Source organism: Ammospiza caudacuta, chromosome 1 (genome assembly GCF_027887145.1).
Source record: "Ammospiza caudacuta isolate bAmmCau1 chromosome 1, bAmmCau1.pri, whole genome shotgun sequence".
In the NCBI taxonomy this organism is placed as follows: Eukaryota; Metazoa; Chordata; class Aves; order Passeriformes; family Passerellidae; genus Ammospiza; species Ammospiza caudacuta.
In genome coordinates, this window is record NC_080593.1 from 118,370,411 (window position 1) to 118,389,545 (window position 19,135).

Below are 19,135 nucleotides of genomic sequence, written 5' to 3' on the forward strand. Positions count from 1 at the left end.
TCCTTCAAAACATAAATTTGTGCATCAAATTCAGAAGCAGACCAAAGGAAATATGAGCTCTCTACAGTGAAATTACAGCTTCAGTGAATCTAACAGAAGCTATGACTGATCTCACCTCTGGTAAGGCATGTTCATACTTTGCTTCCATAGCTGAAAAAGACTATGTCTCAAATGCAGAATTTTTAAAGCCTTACTTTTAATTGTTTATAGAAATGTATGTATTTTCACATGTTTAATGCATTTTTCTCAAATATTTCTAAATTTATTGGCTTATGTTTGTTCTTAAGACAAGAGTCATGGAGCATGTATTGCAAGCATGATGGTGCAGAAGTTGTTGTTGGTCTATTTAAATTCACTGTTGCATCAAAGATGCACACATTAAATTAAATTGCTTCACCTCTGTTTTCTCTATATGTTATAACAAGTATCTGAAATCTTTTTGCACTTCTGTCCTTTAGTTTTTTCCTTGAGTTGTTTTAAAACTTAGTATTGGAAATACCAAAAAAATATGGGTATTCAGACAAACAGTTCATCAAGCAGCTTTCAGAGACAACTTCAGAAATCAGTTTAAAGCAATAACTTATTTTTTCTGATGTACATTCACTAGGAAATTTATTTATCCTTTTTTTAAAGGTATTGCAGGGCAAAGAATACTCCAGAAATATAACAAAGAAGCAAGAATTGTCAGCACTGCATAACTCCACCAGTATAAATCATATAAGGAGATTAAAAATTTATCCATGGTTCTTTCCAGCTCTAAAGATGTTAAGAATTCTGTAGAGTATCATTTTATCTGGCTCATGTGTAATTCAGACAGCAAATAAACAATTGCTCATATTTCTGAAAAACACACCAACAATTAAATAATTTGCAGGTTTTTTTGGGAAACAGCTGCCTTTTAAAGCCATTAAAGGATCCAGAACAAATCAATCCTCATGTCTTATTAAAAATTGAATCTACAAAATTAGCATGTAATGCTGTTTTGTTCTTCAAAGAAAAGGAGAACTACACTTTTGTGGTGAATTCTTGATCTTCTTTAGCTTTAACCTTCAAGGCCTTTAACTTTATCATTTGCAGTTTTACTTTTAGTTAGTGATGAGAAGTAGCAAATTTAAATGAATTTTGTTGGTATGAATCCCCATTTAAAAATAAATCTGTGTTACAATGCAAATGTTAAGAATAATTCATCTGTCTGTAGCCCATGGTTTTCCTCTTCCTTCAAACAGCTTAAACTTACACATACTGGGTTCAATAAAATTGCCATTGATAATATTAATATGACTGTTCAGCAAAATGACTAGTATGAACCTTCAAAGGCTACAGAAAACGAATTTATTATTGTTTTTACACACTCCCAGGAAATGCACCTAATTATCTCTTCAGATCTTGGTCTGTATTGACCTTTCATGGATTACTAAAGTAGCAGTAGGCAGCTACAAATTGCTGTAAATGGACAAATGAAGTTGGGTCACTGAGATGGGAATTCTGAATGAGAATAAATTTCACAACTGCCTGCAGCGATCTGCACTTCTCCCTAAAGCCATTGAGGAGGCGGGAAGCATATTCTATTAAATATGATTTGTATAAATTGGTAAATATTAAAAGTGTAACTTAACAGAGGTAAGTTCATCATGTGTATGAACAAAGCTGTCTCCTACTGTAAAAAGGCAAAGTGTTCAACAAACTGTCACCACAGAGAGCACTGAAGCATTTGGTCTGCTCTCTATCAAGTGCCTGTGTGATAGATTTTTCGATAATCACATCATGACTATTATTTTAGCATGACTATTATTAACCAAGTGGAGACTGGTTGTGACTCCAAGGTCCGCATCAATTGTCTAACAGCACCATTCCTTCCTGCAGTGAGGGCTTCACTTTTTTATCCTGATTAATATGACTTCAAGGAGTTTTTTATTACTCCTAGTGCAGCAGGATTATCCTACTACTATTCCCTTTTGAGACATCTCAACACAGACTAAAAGTATTATAAATGCAGAGATTATTTTCTGATGCCTTCTGGGTTTTGGTTGGGTTTTTTTAGTATTGTTTTTGAAGGGAAACACCTGAAATATAACTCACTCTACAAGTAAAGCTAATTAAGCCTCACTGCCTGAGAATTTGTGCTCTTTATCCCTTAACTCTTTCTCTCTAAAAACTCCAAATCCTCTTCTCTATTCCCACTAGAGCAAAAAGCAGCATTTATCCCAGGCTGACACACATGCTGATTTCCCAGCTACAACAAATAGTATGTAACAGGTAGGCTCTGCCTGTTGTTCCTGCACTGGGCCATTAGTCGGTATTTATCTCTTGCCATTCACCTCACAGCTCTCCTGAGATCTACAGGATGTACCTTATTTTTTTTGTTATTTACAGTACTTCCCACTGAAGTTCCACAAAAGCTGCCAAAGCAATTGAGGAAGGACAGTTGACTGAAGAGATAGATATGACAGATCACGATTCTTTTTTTTACCTACAAAACCAGCATAAATTTATAAATTAATTCCACATAGTGTTTATAACTACTGGTAAAACAAAATGTTTAATTTAGCTTTTTTCAACACCTATCACTTTTTTTTAAGTACCTGTGCTTTCCCGTATCTTGCTCGAGGACTTTGTGGATATTGATTCACTAATGCTTCAAAGGCCCTTAGAGCTTCTTCAACTTTCCCCTGAAAAGCAGAGATATTTATCAGCAATTCTATCTAATAAAAATGCTGAAGGATGCAGGACCTAATAACACATTAATTTTACAATTAAAGAACAAACACCAAACAATGCAGACTGAATCAATGGCTTTCACTCAGACTTTTGTTGGGATTGCCTTTTTAAGAGGAATTGACATTATTTATGAAACAATATAATCTAATTTTCATGGTGAAAAATAATAACTTGATTTTTCATACTTTACTCAGTTTTCCTTGTTTGCTGAACAAAATATTGAGATTAAAATAACCTGTCTGCATAGAATAGTAAAGACCGTACTGCTAATAACTGTCACAGACATCTTTTTATGAAAAATCCTTTCCTTAAGATTTTTTCCTCCTGAGAAGCTGAGAAGCCTCAGGAACAAATTGTAAACAATGATTATCTGCTGCTGTGCAATGCAACAGATAGATCTGTGATTGGTCTCATGTGCTTGTTGTCATTAATGGCTGATCACAGCACAGCTGGCTCGGAGAGAGAGTCCGAGACAGCTGCCTTTGTTATCATTCTTTCCTTTCTATTCTTAGCTTAGCTAGCCTTCTGAAGAGAACCTTTTCTTCTATTCTTTTAGTATAGTTTTAATATAATATATATCATAAAATAATAAATCAAGCCTTCTAAAATATAGAGTCAGATCTCTGTCTCTTCCCTCAACTGAAAACCCCTGTGAACACTGTCACAAATAACAAACTCCAGACCAGAAATAATAGAGAACAGGAAGAAAATTCTGGAGACAGGTGGAAATGCATACTTCTCATGATGAACAGCATCACAACTACAGTTCTTCTAAGGGAAATACTGTAGACTCAACCACAATGTATGGCTGTTTCCTTCAAGTTTTTTGCATGACAATGTCCCTCAGGACATGTCACACAAGTCCAAATGTAACTGTGGTATTCTCATGATGGATCTTGATCCCGTGATGGACACTGACTAGCAAGTTCAGATGGATGTTGAGAAGAACCAGCCCCACTGTCAAAAAGGTACCAGCACTGCTTGGCAACATTTGGCGATAGATCTTGCTGCCACTTCCACCTCTTTACAGCTTTATAAATATGAGTTATATGTGTATGAATTATACACAACTTGCCTTGCTATCTTCAAATATTATACATGTCTGATTTGCTCCTAAATTTATCCTGATTCCTACATGACATGTAAGAACTATCTGTAACATATCAAGAAATACAGCAGGAAAAGGGAGTCAACAAGCTGACTCTACAGATTTATCAAATGTGTCTATTATGCCTATTTCTGATAAACCAATTGCTTAAGTAACAAGAAGCATGAAAATTTGTTTTGTTTTTGTATTCTAACATGTAAAGAAGGTTTCTAGTGAGGAACAGCAGCAGTGGCAGCCAGAAGTTAGTGCTGCCTATGCAAGAGCCCTCCAGTCTACCAGAACTCTGGGGCTGCATGGGTGGCAAGATAAAGTCAAAACTGCCCAGTTTTGAAAATCAAACATATCCTGCACCTGCAATGATCAAATTGGCTTTTATTTTATGGTACTGAAAATATTATATCCCACTGCTCATCCACCTCAAATCTAGGGTACAGCAAAGACCTGCAGTTGTTCTTTATATTCTAGGACTGTCTGTGAGACATATCAGAGTTTTAACAAGAAATACATTCAAAAGACTTGAAGTTCCTCATTTTTAACAGCCACAATCTTGCTTTAGTACATAATCTCCTATCTGGAAAAGGGACATCTCTGCAAAGGCATTATTTTCTGAAAAATTAAAATGAAAGTACAAAATTGGAAGCTATAAGGGGGAAATGACTGAGGAGCTTGGTGAGCTTTTTATTTCTTTTTCATGGTCAAATTATTAAATTCAGAACTACCCAAACTGAATGATTGATGTGAAGGTCTTGCTGCCCCTGGTGAGAAGCAGGAACATCTGTTTCATCCTCTAAGCAGCTGTACAGCAGCCTAGGCACTCCCAGGACTCAGAATCTCAACAGAAACAATACCTACTCCAGTGATTTGCACCTAATGCTCATGAGGCAGCAGAACACTCACTGAGAGATCCCTGCTAACACACACAGAGTTATCTGGTAGCGTTTGACTTCAGTAGTCAGCTGGACAAGAGTGATAGGACAGAACTGACCCTGTTTGATGTTTCATTTAAGCAGAAATTAGGCTACATGATTAGGCTACACATCAACAAGGTTAACAAACACACATGAACAGACATTCACGTACAACTTGAAAAAATTTAAGACAAACTATCCAGCGGAAATTAAACTTGAAGCACAAATATGTACTGACTATTTCAAAAAGTTAATTTCACAAAAAGTAATCTAAAATTCATTCTCTCTTTTTACAAATATTTAATTTATTGATTTTTATCCACTGTGTACAGTACTGAGAGAAACATTCAAAACTTACTTTTTTACGTAGTTTTTCTGCAGCATCTAGTTCAGCTTTTATGGTCTTATCAAACTTGTTTAAGAGCTTTGGCTTCTTCTTCTTTTTAGCTAGAAGATTGAACAAACAGACAGTTCATTACTTCTTTCTTATTTCAATTGCCTGGAGTAACACTTAGCCAGGACTGTGCTGGCAAAGTGCATCATTTTCAAGTAAGGCAGTTTCAAATTACTCTGAAAAGGAACTGATTTCTTACTTATTACAGTCACAAACTCCTATCTGAAAAAGTAAACTTCAGTCATTCAAATTGAGTAACTTGGCAGTTAAGTTTAGAATAAAGCAGTTTTCATCACATTACAGTCAAGGATCTTTTTTTCCCAAATGGTTCAACTGACAGGGAAGGGCAAAGGGAACTGTTATTTTCCTACACTTATATGGTATCATGAAAAACATGATCATCAGAGCACACTAGTAATTTCTTAAAGTTGTGACTATATGCTTTGCCTAGAGCAATTGCTGAGGCTGCATCTGGAGCGCTGTGTGCAGTTCTGGGCTCCTCAGGACAAGAGAGACATGGAACTCCTGGAGTGGGTCCAGTGGAGGGCAATAAAGATGGATGATTAAGGGACTGGAGTGTCTCTTTTATGAGGAAAGGCTGAGGGAGTTGGGCCTGCTCAGCATTGAGAAGAAATGACTGAGAGGGGACCTCATCAATGTGTATAAATATCTTAAAAGTAGATGACAAGAGGAGGGAGTCAGGCCCTTCTCAGTGCTGCCAAACAATAGAACAAGAGGCAACAGGCAGAAACTAATGCATGGATGTTCTACCTGAACAAAAGGAAGAACTTTACTGTGCAGATCACCAAGGTTAATAATCTGTCGCTGATGCCAGTCTTTTTCTGTCTTATTTATTATCCTCCATTTCATAGGAAAGCAATGTCTTCACTGCCTTTTCATGCATTTAATGATAATAATGGTTAAGGGGCACAGCACTAGCTCTCTTCCAGGTAAAATCCAGTAAAATTCACATGAACAGCTCTTATTACAAGTGCGAGAAGCCCTCCACTCCAAACCCTCAGTCCACAGTGACTGACAGGTGAGAAGTTTCTCACATAATATCATTGGGCCTGAAACGAACACCCTTAACATGCAAAAGGTTTGTTGAGTTTCGCTTTTTTTTTTTTTCTTTTTAAAAAATATGCCAGCTCAGTTTTTCAAGAAACCATTGCTGTTTCTAAGGCCTGGCGTGCTTAACAGCAGGAGTGGAAGAACCAGAAACATCAACCCAAGGAACCAATGAAAGCAAGTGACCTTGAGGACTTTTTAGGTTCATTTTGCTCTTAGCTGCCGTGTGAAACTGTGCTTTGCTGTTCGGAAGAAAACTGAGGCTTGTCAGTTCCTCTGGGTGCAGTATCTGGGGAGCTTCCAATGTGATATTGCCACCAAACATTTGGTTTAGTTTCTGTTCTCTAAGTAACATAAACAGCAACTAAAATGTGAGTTCTCAGTTCTTACATCATGAATGAAAATCTTTATTTAAGGTCGGCCAGCTACACAGGAACTGTATTTCAGTGAGGCAGAACAGCTATTTGTCAGCTTTTTAGCTTTGAGCATTCGTGGAAAGACAGAGTCATTTGGTCTTCCTCAAACTCAGTAAGCATGGCAACAGTGAGGTTCCTTTGAGGCAAAGGAAAGAAGCTTTCCCACCCACCAGGAAACTCCCACTGCCTCTGGGACACTCTCTACAGTTCATTTAAGTTTACAAGGATGTGAGAAAGAGCTCAGAAAAAAAAAGTAAATTAAAATCTTACAAGTCTGTGGCACAAAGATACAATATCTTCCTTTTCATATCCAACTTGGGTAATATGTTAGAAGAACCTATTTACCATCCTCCATTACAAAAAAAAGTACTATCTTCCTATTTTCAGTACAATTATATATCAGCCCTAGACCAGCAGGAGATCAATATGCAAAGCTGGAAAGGAGTTGTTAACATAAATATTATTCATCTGCTAGGCACCAATATAACACAGTAAACATTATATAACGAGCAATCATTTTCATCCCCCATTCTATTCTATGTTAAAGGATTCACCAGGGCGCTTTCAGTGTAACCATCACGCATTCCTCTATATTAACCAGATAGCCTGCTATCTCCCTGCAGGGGTATTTTAATAAATTATCCATTGCCTCCTTCTAGTGCAATAATCCTTTAGCAGATGTGACCCAATATATTAAATTCAATGATACAAAGAAGTTAACTTATCTGTTTTCAGAGGAAAATATATGTAATTTTTCTTCAATGACAAATTTCATCATGACACTGAAGTTGTGCATGATCACACAACTGCTTGGTTGGTTTGTGGTCCAAATTAGGTTGAGCATTAAAATGGTAATAATCCTTTTACCTAATGGTAATAATCCTGGACTTTCAAGAATACTACTGAGGATTTTCAATAATAGCCTTGGAGAATAGGCATTATGTCTAGGACTGCTGTCATAGGATTCCTGAAGACTTCCTCAGAGAAAACAGTTTCCACTGAAAAAGCAGCAAGCTGGGAAGAAGTCTCACAAGAAACTCTATGCTAGTTGTTTTATTACCAGTGATGACAAGCAATCTCAAATCTCATTTATCAAGATACAGAATTAAAAAAAAAATAGAAGTAGCAATGTATTACAATGTATTACATTACAGTAAACTTAATAGCCTGTCATATAATCCAATGAAACTTGACAAAATATTTCATATAACTGTTTTGGTAAATGCAAACTAAAATACCAGGCATATTTTGGTTTTATGTTGAAAAGCACCTTGTCATCACCAAAAGCAGTGACAGTCTTAATTCTACAAGGGACAGAGAAATTACTTTTGAATAATAATGAACACACTGCTAGATACTCTTCAGACCACAAGAGAATCACACCAAAATTAAGGAAAAGTAAACAAATTAATAAACAGAATTGAATCACTCTTGAAGACTGGTTTAAAAGTATTTTGCCTTTAACTGAGTGGGGAGGGGAGCAACAATAAGTAAGAACAGTGAGAAAGGCCAAAAGGCAGTAATAAAAAGTTTGCCACGGGAAGACAGGCACACACTACCCTGTAAAGCATAGCTACAGAGATGAAAAGAATAAATTATTTTCTGTATCATCATAGTTAGGATAAGGAAGAGAAGGCTTAAAAAAGGCTATAACAGAAAATTTGGCTTGAACATCTGGAACTACTATCTCTGAGCAAGCACAGTAGAACTGGTTGCTGAGGGCAATTGTGGAATTCTAATTACCGAAAAATTCTGTTTATTTGAACTAACAAGATGTGTAAGCATCTGCCAAGAACAATGCACAGAGTTGATAAGGCCTTCAGTCAACTAAAGAGACAAAGTAAGCTTTAGGGTCCCACTTAGTCATATGTTCTACAACTTCTGTAATGTATTATTATAAGATAATGTGCTTTAGTGCCAACACTGTAACTACACAAGGAACTTTCACTCCCTCATTTGACAACCAAAGAAATCCTCACAGGAGCTCACTGTGCCAGTCATCTCAGTAGCTGAGATTCCTCCTAGCCCAATGCCAGCAATAGAATATTGAAGCTCCAAAAATTTTCCCAATGCAAAATTTCACTGCAGTGCTATAATTCCAGAAAAGCCATAAGTGATTAAAAACTTGTCTTGTGATAGAAAGCAATCTCAATTCCCACTGCTCTTATTAGCTTTTTCTGTAAAAAATAAAATACTAATAACATTAAAAAAATCAAGTTCTGTAAATCTTCATTTGAAGCAGATCTATTTACCTTAAGAAAGCATCCAAACAGCACCAGAAAAGCAATTTTGCAAACTGTTGATTTAATCACAAAATTACATTTCTTGATACTTGATAACTTTTAATGTGAAAAGCTGCCTAAAGATATAATAATAAAGGAATTAAAACTTTCTATAATTTCTAGACTAATGTGCTCACATGATCAAATGTCTGCAGATTCTTGTGTAACTGAGCAGAACCCAAGGTTGGAAATTGGTATTAAACACCAACTAGATAATTATGTTAAGGCAGTTACATGGAAACAAGGAAAACAAAAAGAGATAACTAGTACATGTCAAAAAAATTGATTACATATGACCCTAAGTCCAAAGCAATAGAGAAAAACCTCAGAAATGTCACAAATAACTAATAATGCCACTTTTATAATGGAGCAAATGAATCCTCTCTAGCTTCCAGAGAAGTGGGAATGGTTGTGTGTGTGAAATCTCTCCATTTCATCTTTTCATCAGAAATATAACACCATTTTCCAGGCTAAGGAAAACCTCATTCTCCTAAAAGAGAAAACACTGATGACCTGCCTGATAAGATATCAGTCTGGTATGTCAAACCAGTTAACATTAGCCATAATTGGACAAAAATATTGAATGCTATCATGATTATCTTTGACAACTGACACACTTCTTTTACCCTAGAGAGATGCCACACACTGGGCATTTTAACAGATAGCAAATTTAAGTGGATGAAGGTATTTTCTACACTGTAAAGGCTTCAAATTGCTGTTTCCTGAGAAGATAATTTAAAAGATAGGGCATCTTTACCACAACACATAGCATGAATTGTTTTGTCCTTGCTGCCATACTCTGAGCCTCTGATCAAAGGATGCATGTACAGTTTTCTTCCAGAGCAAAGTGAGTAGGAGATAGCATCATGCTGCTATTAACACTTCCAGAACAATTAGTGTTTGTATCTAAAAACAGTATGCACTTCCATACACTTAATACAAATCATCTCTCACTCCTGTGCTTTGTAAAATATTTGGAGCAGATATTCTACAATTCTATGATTTTATTCTGTTCCAACAGACATGCCAGGAAGGACACCTCAAACAGCTTGCTAGGTGATATGCAACCATGACCAGGAGGAAATCACAACTAGGACCACCATAGGCAGTTTTCCACCTGCTGCCCTTTTCTCCTCCTCCCTCTTGCCCTAATGATTCCCTTCTTAAGCCTTCTGCTCCCTTTCTTATACTCAGAGCCTAAGAATATTGATGTGGCTGTGGGGCAGGCTTACCTCCAGTGCTGGAGCTGACATTTTGAACCTGGTCTGTTCACTGAGAACAATGAGTGACAGCCCTGCTGGCCTGACTTGGGGTTTTGGGGGAAAGGTTGCCTTCCACACAGGATAAACAGTCTTGCTTCAGTCTTTGGAAACTAATGCTGTGAGATTTACAGTCAATTGAGAGGGGCCTGCTCTGTGAGAGTCCATATTACATATTAGCATAAGTATTTCTTGTTAAACTTGTCTTTAATGAAATTTCTAGGTCCTCAGAAACGGTGAGAGAATAACATTACAATCCCTCTGTGGACTTGGGGGAGAAAACATGAGGTTGGAAAGACACTATTCCCTATCTAACAAACCACCTCATAAATGTTGTTTGGTTCTTGTAATTAGATTTTTTTATTCACTTATTGATTCATTCATATTGTCACTATGATGTTAAGGGAGCATTCCTGGTGGCTTCCTTGATATTACATCTGCTATTACTCACATGCAAAACAGAGAGGAGTTAGGACTCCAGTTTAATTACTCTGTTAGATATAAGTGATTCAAGATAAAAGCTAGTCTTTACAGCCACCTTGAGGACACATGGTCCCCAATTACTGATTTTTGAAGTACACTGGAACAATCCTACTCCACTGACTGTATGTTGTGCTTACTGCTAGCCAGAAAATTGAATGACCTCAATGCAGGGTTTGGACAAAATGGCCTTTAAAGGTCCTTTCCAACCCAAACTGTTCTATAATTGTATGATTTGAGTCTTAAATGAAGTTTTAATAGAAGTTATAATTATTTAATTGTAGAGACTATAGCTATATAGTTATGTCTCCTTATGTTATGCCATCTCTAAAGTTAATCTGAAATAAAATCTCATAAGTCACTTGTAGCAAAGGCTCCTCCTGTCAGTTCTCTGTCTTAAACTTTGAAAAACTAAGGAAGCAATTTCCAGAGGGGGTCATAGGCTTTGTTTTCTAAACATCCTCCCATCCCTGCTGTGATACAAATTCCAAAACAATGCTCTTGGCAACTTGTGAATGGCAACTTCTGAGTGTAGGTCAATGACAAGTAGATATTGATGATGATGGTCTGTAGTCGTTTTCCAACTAATTTCATGACCTTCTGTTTTACTAATTCCCTTTGGCACCCACTAACAACCCTACACCTTCCCAGCTCAAAGTTTCAATGATGTTCTGAAGAACATACATATATTAGTAGACTTTTACTTGGAATTCAAAATTTGCTCAAGCAATTGTCCTCCCTCCTGATACCAGCCCCATATCATTACCCAAATTAGTTTTGGAAATTGTGCTGCATCTCACTGGACACTTGAATGAGAATTTGATGATGATGAAAAACTCCTGTCATTGTCCTGTTGTTTGGGAAACTCATTAGGTGAGATACAGAGAGTGTAAGTTATCTACTTGTTTTATGGGCTTCTATAAATGATAACTTAAAATGTATAAACCCAAGTAAACTGCAGCTACACAATTTAAGCCAGGAGCACTAGAATAATTAAAAGATCTTTCTAAACTCTATTGGTAGAACAGGCAAAACCACTATAATTAACTTATCTGGGGAAGCAATCAGACAATAAAAACTGAGGCATTTTAGAGACTAATAAAGCTGGAATCTAATTACTATAATAAATCTTTAACTGCAGTTATTCCAGGACAATTTCCCTTGCAGTAAAAAGTATTCTACAGGGCTTTCTGTATGAAATTATTGTTGGTTGGTTGGTTAGATGTTGATCATAAGAAACAACAGCAGAATGATAATTTTGATTTTGGTATATATTTCTATCATTCACCTCTCTTTCACCATTAAGACTTTTGGATTCACTCAAAGGCTAGACTTGAGCAATCCTCTGACAAAACCAGAAAGAAATTTCTGCATTGACTTTCTATTAAAAAATTACACTGTAACATTCTAATGTCCTATATATTTCATTCAGAATGGCATTATGCAGCAGTTTTGGACTTTGACAACTACACTTCTGTGTTGGTCATTCTGCACACAGCTCACAGGTATTTAATTGTAACCTGTATCAAATTTGCAAATCAATAGGTAATATGTATACTGTTATAAGCAGAGCTTGAAAGGGTGGAACTCAGCCCACCTAACTCCAGGAGACAATGCTGGAGGTGACCTAACCATGTAAGTTCTTTCTCCAGACAAGAGCTCTGTTCTCAATGGAATTTAGGGCAAATCCCTGCAGCAAAGCCCTACATTTAGTCAGAAGAATGGCACTTTAATCTCCTCAGATTAGGTCTCTACTGGTATCACAGTGGAATCCTACATATCTTCAAAGGTAAAAGCCTAGAGTGAACAGTGGTGAATGCTGACCTGTTATCAAAATGACACCAAGGGGCAGGGCCATGTGTGGAATGATATTGTCCTAAGCCTGGCTTACATGTACTTCTGTTCCTAATGCAATGCAGCTGAGTGTTCCAGCCAAACAGCATTCATTTTTACTGACATGCTTCATCATTTCTGAAAAGGGAATGTTATTATTTATACACCTATGCTAAAATTCAATATATGAAACAAACAGGTCCATAGCTGAAAATTATATTTTCATTTTCTATATCTGTTCAGCCATATAAATAAGTATTTCATATATGTCCAATATAAATCAAATTTAAAAAATTAGGCTGCTTAGTTAATTTTGTTTTTTTTTTAGACTATGTGATCCAAAACAACTAAAACCACGTCAGATGGAAAGACAACTTATGGATGTGGCATGAATATCCCGCATTGTACTACCTGTGAAACCTTTTAAAGAATTAGTTCCCATATACACCTGGAATACCCATCCCATTTCAATTACTTGTTTAAATATAAAGTCTGATTACATTCTTATGGAGCAGATGAAGAATCCACCTCAATTACATATAACAGAGAAACCTTGAAGCAACTGTATGTTAGAAACAAGTTTATTTTAATTTTTATTTCTTTAGATAACTTTCCAGATAAGGGTTTTGCTAATATCAAAGAATTTTCAGTAAGACTTTTAATAAACTTGATGAATTACTGTTGAATACTAAAATTTACATATTAGGAGGACACTTTGCTAACCAAGTACTATCAAGGCTGCAGCAGGAAAAATATTTAGTTGCAAGAGCTACTCAAAGCTATAAATACTTTTGCACAGAAGCTCTTTGGAGCATGTATGTTCAAATACCACAAAACAAATGCAGACTTGCACATCAGAATGTACTCTCAGAATCAGAAGCAAACCCTAAACCCAAGCCAAACATGAAGTTTCAAATTCCCAACTCCTCAGATTTCCAAGTTTCCTACATATAACAGTCACAGTACAGTATATTTTATAATCCATCTCTCATCAATTTATTGTTGCATTTTATCAGGGTAATTTAAAATAAACAAATTCAATAGTACCTTATACCACTTCCTGTGACTAGGATATCTATAGCCAACCACTTTTATTGAAAGTGGAAACTTAAAACAGTTCAAACTATGAAAGAAGTTCAACAAAATTCAGCTTGTATGAAAATCACACAAGCAGTGTACCCATAAACAAAGTTCATTAAAATGCAGGGTTGTTTTTCCTGGTAGGATGAAAAATTCGAACAATTTAACCTGGAAAACAAAACTATCCGTTTTTCTACCTTATAGAAATTCTGTAATCTGCAGAGACATTTATTTAGTTGCTGTTCAAAAAGAAACAAAGCCACAAAGCACCTAGGGTAAAAAAGGGAAGTTGCTCCACTCTGTCATACTTTCAGAATCTAAAGCTCTTGTACAGGCTCTGATGAGTAATGTTGCATACTAGTATGTTTCTTACACAAGCTGGTATTTTTACCTATGACTGCTTTTTCCCATACTGGATGGCTCTTGAACATCATTTTATTATGCTTTTCTAACAGGTCAGAAAAAGCAGCACATAATGGTGAGTTTTTTCCTACTATCAAGTAGGTAAATCCATTGCAGTAAGATATTCCCTGACAATAAATGGAAATGTAGGCATAATTGCCGAGCTTTCCAAGTTGTTTTGGTTGGTTTTTTTTTACTTTTTATATGTAATGCTTACATATGACATATTTAATATTTAAATATAAAGTGTCTGAACTTTGCCAGTCCTAGAAACTCGTGTTTAAACCAGCAATATACAAACCCAAACCAAATAAACCATACCGAAATATTGGAAAAGTAGCATTTCTAAATACTCAAATATAAAATAACAGCCACAAAGAAAATGGAAACAGAATGAAAAAGGAGTAGAGCCACTGAATCCTTTGGCACAGGCCCTGAGGTTTCTGGGCATTGTCAGCAACCAGCCATGAGCCCGTGAAAGAGGTTTTGCAAGCTTTGTGCAGTGACAGGGAACGCATGGGGCCAGAACAAATGTCATTGCAGGGAGAGCAGATTCACAGTGCTCTTCAGCAAAACTTCACTTCTTTTCCATCTAATCCGTCTCTGCACTTTCCTACCTAACCTAAGACAGACCATGCAATCATGGTCTCAACAAGGACTGATTTGCATGTCACTTGTCTCTTCACACTCAGCATAGCCGGCAGTGCTGAGCCCAGCCCCAGGGGCCAGGTAGCTCACATTGCCTCTTGCCCTCAGAGGTACAAAGAGCTTGGTGGAACTCCGACCTCCAGAATACTAATCTAGGAGTACGACACTGAATATTCTAGTCCTGAAACTGCAGGAGTTGTCACAACCATCCCATGACTCAGTGCAATGCTACAGGCTTGGGGCAGAGTGGCTGGAAAGCTGCCCTTCACAAAAGCACCCAGGGGCAATGGTCGACAGCAGCTGATGAGCCAGCGTGTGCCCAGGGGGCCGAGAAGGCCGATGGCATCCTGGCCTGTACCAGCATTAGTGTGGCCAGCAGGAGCAGGGCAGTTGCTGTCCCTCTGTACTCAGCACTGGTGAGGTTGCACCCAAATCCTCCACCCAAAAATGAACAAAATGTGTTCAGTGTTGAGCTCCTCACTACAAGAAAGACATTGAGGGGCTGGAGTGTGTCCAGAGAAGGTCAACGGAGCTGGGGAAGGGTCCGGAGCACAAATCTGATGAGGCAGCTGGGAGTGTTTGGGGGTGTTTAACCTGGAGAAAAGGAAGTTCAGGAAGGACCTTATTGTCCTCTACAGTGCCCTGAAAGGAGATTGTAGTGAGTGCAGTGAGGTGGAAGTTGGTCTCTTTCCACAGGTAACAAGGGACAGAATAGGAGGCCATGGCCTCAAGTTGCTCCTGGGCGGGTTTAGAGTGGATATTAGGAAAATTTTTTTCACTGGAAAGGTTGCCAGGCTGTCCTGGTGGCATTTAAAAGATGTTACTTAGGAATATGGTTCAGTGAGTGTTAGATTATGAGTTGGACTTGATGACCTTAAAGGTCTTTTCCAACCTAAACAATTCTATCATTCCATTCTGCAACCAGGTAAGATTGATTGGCATACATTGGTGCCAGCCTTGGAAACAACCAAATGTTTGCCTATAAAAGTACATACTCTCTGGATGTTTATTCAACTGCAGTTTATCTACATGAGATGTATCAGAGCAAAGCTTCACTAGTCTTTAGTCTGATTTAAATCAATCCTCCCAGAAAGCATGGTCTTGAATTTCAGAACAAAATGTTACTTTCAGACTTACCTTTTTCTGTTTTGTCTTGTTCAGTTTCTTTTTCACTTTTCCCTAGAACATTAAAAATATAATTTCATTGAAATAAATTTATGTTAACATTTTATGATAAGAAAGAGATATAAGAAAATGACAATTTATATTCAAAACATAATTGAGTAAACAGGATTTTTTTGTTTAGTTTTTATTTTTTAAAATAACCATAGATTATTTTCTTAGTTACCTATTTGGTTACTTAAAAGGTCTTTCCCTGCAGATGCTTCAAATATGACAATATTGCTTCCATCACAAAACATTTCACAGAATTTCTCCTCTATGTATTTAATAAATTTTGTTGATATACACTTACAATGCAAGCTATTTTGCAAGAAACAAAATCTGTTCACTAATTAAAAGATATTGGAAACACTAGCTTAATACTCAATACATTTGGTTAAAATGTGAAAAAAATCAGTTGGGAACTTAATCTCATTTTTAGAAGTGACTGGGGCATATGGAAGCTTTTGCCTTTTTTCAACTTTTAAAACAATGTAACAGGTGTTTTGCAAACATCTGACTGCAGAAGTAGATGTAAGTAAGCATTAAGACAGTCTGTAGAAAAGGCAAACTAAATCCTGGACAAAAATCATGTATACATATTTCATGAAGGTGGTAGATACAGAAAGATCTTCCCCTCCCAAACATTTTTTGATCCTGCCCTACTCTGTAACATAAAAAGCATCTTGCCTCGCAATTCTAACACTGTTATTGTTTCCATTTCGATTTTTTTTCCCAATAAGCTTCCAATATTTCCTCCTAATAAACTCAGAGAACACTAAATAGGGAGCTCTGTTGCCTTTTTAGCTAGTTACTATCCTCTTTAACATATAGTGGTTAATTTTGAGGTATTCTTACATATATAAAAAACATTTTCTTTAATTTCCAAGTAATTTAGAGACACCTTCTCTGAATACTCAGTCTTTACTGCTTTTTAAACTGACTGCTCAGAAGCATTATAGTGTGAATATGACATTTTAAAATGCAGAAAAACATTGCATTTTTTAAGGAAGAAACTGGATTATGCACACACATGAAATCAAATTTTTCAACAGTCTAATTTCATCCTTTACTATAGGCTGACAACTGCTATTCCTGAATGTATGGACACTATAACTCTAATTTATATTCAGTACAAGGCAAAATGAGCATTAACTTGATCATATGGTAAATTAAATAAATATGGTCATGCTGAAAGTCATTCACCTCTTCAATTACATAATGAGATCTAGATTGTCAATTAAATTGCAAGAAATGACAAAAGATCTATAGGGTGAATTACATACTAGGAACCATTATTACTGTAGCAGTGTATTAATGAAAGCACTGTGCAGTACTTCCTAAAACCCTGGCTACTGTATTTTTTTGCACATTTCACACAATAAATAAAATGGTCATATGTCCTCCAAAACACTACATTTTAAAAAGAGCAACAATGCAGCACCAGATGAAATAATAGTTTAGTTTTACAGTTTTCACACAAACTAGTTCATATACTCATATTTGTATTTTTACCACCTTGCATTACCATGACACATCATGCTAGTTAGCCACCCATTTTCCATGTTCTCTCCTTTATCAGCAGCACTTGAGATTCTCACCTGGCCCTCTTCTCATTCTAGGTCACTGGATAACCTGCTTCCACACCTTGTCCAATCTTGGACATTCATGTTATTTCTGCAACTTCTATGTCATTAGAGGAACAACAATGTATATGACCTCACCACTCTAAAGCCTGCTCCCATCTCCCATTTCTAGTCTGGCTTGACATATCTTTATTCCTGAGACTCATGCAACATATAACCTACAGCCCTCTATAGCTATTTATGCACTAGAATCAGTTCTCCAAACTCTCAGACTATTTTCAACCTGCATTCTGCAAGATTAGTTGCCATTGACTTCACCAAAGTCTCTCCAATGATCTTTAAATACTCCCACTTTTCCTCCTATGTAGCTGTCTTGAAATTCATCACAACTTGATCTTGTTAGCTCTGAAGCAAAGAATTCACACTTCACTAAGAATTCACTTCAGCATCATATTCAGCACATATTGCTTTGCTCCTTCCACACTGATCCCTAGCATATTTCAATGGTGCAAAAGGTTTTAATTATGCTGTTTCTGACAAAGGCTTAAAAATGTGCTCTCTCAAAGAAAGGGATATGATAATAAATCTCGAGACTATTTTTTCATCAACTTAAACCAACTGTAGCCTAAGCAAACAAACAAAAAAATCTTAGCTCTTCAAACCACTCTTATCCTTTATGCAATGTCTTCATTTCCAGCAAAATAATTCAAGATGAAAATGACTGACAAAACAGCTTTAGCTAATCTCTGTAGGCTAGGAGTGCTATCACTACATAAGAAGGCACCAGGGACTCCCATGCAGGTTTCTACCAGGAAGGATAAATTTATTTTTCATATTACAACTAAATGTTTGACGGCATATGAGAACGACCCAAGTCACAATTAAAAATGTGTTTCAGACCTTGTAGATTTTATATGAATCTCAATCAACACTATAAATTCACAATACAATTTATTTACAGATATGTAATTTTTGAAACATTTAAAATTACAAATGATGCTCAGTAAAATCATTATCTTTTTCAGTATCTTTACTATGTGAAATCTCAGCTATTTTCTTTACTTCCTAGAAAGAAGTGCCATGATATGGTAATTTTTCAATTACAGAGAACGTTAGAAAGTCACTTAAACTGTAGTAAATTGGCAGTATTAAAATACAACTTTAGTATGCTACTCTTTGCTTACTGGTATTTCTTCCTGGGATTTCCAAAAAAAAGGAACTGAATCCAAGATTTCATAGATTCACTGACATATAACAAGTGGCTAGGTAGCAATGTGAAAATACTAAGGAAAAGGTAATCTTCTGACTTTTTCTTAAACTACTATTCAGCAATACCAGACCATTAAAGCTATGGAAGTGTCTGAAAACTGAAAAGGTCAAGGAAGATTTTTGCTTTCACAGAATTGCATGGACCTTATCAGATTTCTGGTTTAAACTATGGACCATAACCATAATATTCTGTATGCAAAACAGATATACCACTTTTCCCAGACATTTGTGTTTGTTAAGAAGTGCTATCACATCCATTATGAGTTACAAACAGAAATGATGTTTCATGGAAAAAATTCAGGCCTAGCTGGTTGCAGAATGTCAATACTCCAAAAAGATAATCACGACACAATTATAGAAGACACAGACCTTAGCATAGCACCCATTTCCTTCACATAATAGCAGCCAGAAATAAAATTAATTTCTTTTACTTGCTACTTGCCCCTTGTGAACAATACTTTCAAATACATTTTTTAATATTCAAATTCACAATTAAAAAGCATATTAATTAGTGAGTCAAATA

At 36.3% G+C, this 19,135-nt stretch overlaps 1 protein-coding gene across 6 annotated transcripts in view; it reads right to left on the reverse strand.

Moving 5' to 3' along the window:
• ASPH (aspartate beta-hydroxylase) overlaps nucleotides 1–19,135 on the reverse strand; it is a 111,780-nt gene that overhangs the window by 33,375 nt on the left and 59,270 nt on the right. For all 6 annotated transcript variants that reach the window (XM_058804323.1, XM_058804334.1, XM_058804318.1 and 3 more), the window contains 3 exons: nucleotides 15,734–15,775; nucleotides 5,093–5,181; nucleotides 2,583–2,669 (listed from right to left, as the gene is read on the reverse strand). In XM_058804323.1, coding sequence (XP_058660306.1) covers nucleotides 2,583–2,669; nucleotides 5,093–5,181; nucleotides 15,734–15,775 — 218 coding nt within the window. The remainder of the gene's footprint in view (nucleotides 1–2,582; nucleotides 2,670–5,092; nucleotides 5,182–15,733; nucleotides 15,776–19,135) is intronic.